Genomic DNA, 2,509 nt, shown 5'->3' with positions numbered 1-2,509 from the left:
TAGATCAGCAGCCCGACTTTGAACTCGAAGTCGGTGTACTTGGCACCACCCCTGCAGCTGATTTTTAATTTGGTCAATGCCGTCTCTGAAGGCAATTTGCAGATGCGTGTGGGCAGGCCCTTGACGTCAACGAACGCCTCATCAAGGAGGACCAGCTGGAGTACCAGGAAGAACTGAGGTCCCACTACAAGGACATGCTCAGCGAACTCTCCACAATTATGAATGAGCAGGTGAGCTTTCAGTGGATAGAAAGTGTCCTTTACCCCCAATGCCAGGAGGACTGGGAAGAGCCTCTTTTCTTGCTGCTGGAGTCACTGTCCCTTATGTCAGCACCATGTTGCCCAGTTCTCTTCCCCCGTGCACAACATGCCTCAAAGCAGAGATCAGGGTGGGGGAAAAATCCGTAGAAAAAGAATATAAGAACCCAGATACTTTCTGCAGAGTTCACAGGTGTTTTTACCTAAGCCACATGAGCTGTTGGTTTTCTGGAATAGTGAGTCCACTTAGACACTGAGGAACACTGAGTGGCATTCCCAGCAGGGTCTGCTGCCACTCCCCATTATCCAAGCTTATGGATCTCACAACCCCCAGACTGCCATGTGGAGTTCCAGAGTTTTGCATCAGGGGACTCTGTACCACACTCAGGAAGAACCCCAGGACCGGTCATCGCCTTTAATCACCAAGACACAAGAGGCTGGGCCTCTTGCAGATGTTAACAGAATAAAACAAAACCTCCCAGCCCACAAGCAAGTTAGCCATGATTTCTGGCAGGTATCCAGCATGTTCTATAAGGCTGTGCACAAAATGTGGGAATTCAATAATCATAGTACTTTGGGGGTGCTAAAAATCAAGTAGTTGAAAACCAAGTACCGCTCCCATGGCCCATTTCCCAGCACCCATTGACCCTCACACTCTCCCTGGACATCGCACCCATGGTCTCCTCCAGCAATTAGGTGTGTTCTGTACAGAATAATTGAGGGACAGAACTTGAAGTAGTCTGCTAGTAGTGCTCCATACGTTGCAGCCACACAGTTAATATTAGGTCCCCTTCCTTTCCTTAATTGACCTAGCACTGTTAACACTATCCCCAAAATATGAAATGTGCTGTACAAATCTTTTATTCTAAGTGCATTTCCCATATATGTTTCTTTTTCTTCTGTTTCATTTTCTCTCACCCACATTTTTAACTCTCCATAGTAGCTAGAGAAAGAAATCGTTGATTGACTTCTGTTGGAGAGAATGAATTCCACCGGATAGGATTCCTCGTGGAGGCAGTATTGGTTTGGGCTTTATTAGGGGTGATAGGAATTAAATTAGAGAAAGAAATCGTTGATTGACTTCTGTTGGAGAGAATGAATTCCACCGGATAGGATTCCTAGTGGAGGCAGTATTGGTTTGGGCTTTATTAGGGGTGATAGGAATTAAATACTCAGGAGAGATGCCTTAAAAGCATGGGGGAAATCATAAATCTGGGAATGAAACAAAAAGAACCAACAATGAATCTGAAAGTTGGGAAAGGCCGTGAAGAATGCTTGTCTCCAACTGTAAATCTGTTCTGACCTTGAAACTTCCAGCAAAAATTCTTGTCTCTCTTTTTTCCTGGCAGCTCTGTCGAGGTCCGTGTTTGTACAGCTTCTCTTCCTCTGTGTCTAGCATTTCCCTCAGTACTGTAAGCAAAAGTGGTATGTTGTGGTTTTTTTCCTATGTCTACTTTGTCCTTTGTGGCCTTCTAGTCTACTTTTCTCTTCCTAGCTGTTCATTTTCCCCAGTCACCTCCATCTTGACTGGTGTTCTGTAAGTTTTTATTTAATTAAAACAAATTTATTTCCATTTCAAGGTAGGTCAATGAAAAAACAAAGGCCTGGTGATTAAAGTTAAAGTTAACAACTTAGCTTTTAAAATGAAAATTCATATTCCATTACCTTCTAAAATGTGTTTGAGGTCATTGGTTTCCAAAATAAAACTACACTATACCCCAATGTGCTAAAACAAAACTACAAAAACAAAGACCAGGTGATTATGGAGAGAGAAAAATAACTTCCTTTCCAGGGAACCTTTGCTAAAAAAAGCAAAACTCGACTCTGTGCTTCCTGGAAACTGATGCAAAGAACAGACACTGACAGATTGCACAAGTCTTGATGGATTGCACAGCAAAAGAAATAGATCTGTTGGCAGGAAAGATAAACTTTCTTCTGCTCTTGAGCTTCCATGGGGATTTGTCACATAGGTTTTCATATATAGGAATAACCTTCATGTACCTATATACTTAAGCACATATTCTGGAACTTTTAAAAAGAGAAACAATTAGAATGTATAAGTAGACATAGAAAAAATAGAATTAATTATGTAATTCACTCCAAGAGTGTCCAGGAAAGTCTTAGATAGAAGAGTATTCTAAAGCCATCTAGCTTACGAAAGAACCTTCAATATAAGGAAAGAGATGGAACAGGATCAAGTGGATGCTAGTGTGTAAAATGGAGATGTTGATATGAAGTAATTTGAATTGTCA

At 41.7% G+C, this 2,509-nt stretch overlaps 1 protein-coding gene across 1 annotated transcript in view; it reads left to right on the top strand.

Moving 5' to 3' along the window:
- DOCK10 (dedicator of cytokinesis 10) overlaps positions 1-2,509 on the top strand; it is a 47,433-nt gene that overhangs the window by 43,518 nt on the left and 1,406 nt on the right. The window contains exons 28-29 of the mRNA XM_008581626.1: positions 92-230; positions 1,607-1,682. Of these exons, the coding sequence (XP_008579848.1) occupies positions 92-230; positions 1,607-1,682 (215 nt within the window). The remainder of the gene's footprint in view (positions 1-91; positions 231-1,606; positions 1,683-2,509) is intronic.

The sequence above is a fragment of the Galeopterus variegatus genome, unplaced genomic scaffold (genome assembly GCF_000696425.1).
Source record: "Galeopterus variegatus unplaced genomic scaffold, G_variegatus-3.0.2 Scaffold2412, whole genome shotgun sequence".
Classification (NCBI taxonomy): domain Eukaryota; kingdom Metazoa; phylum Chordata; class Mammalia; order Dermoptera; family Cynocephalidae; genus Galeopterus; species Galeopterus variegatus.
The sequence above is the reverse complement of the archived record's forward strand: the minus strand, read 5'-3'. Positions and strand labels throughout refer to the sequence as shown.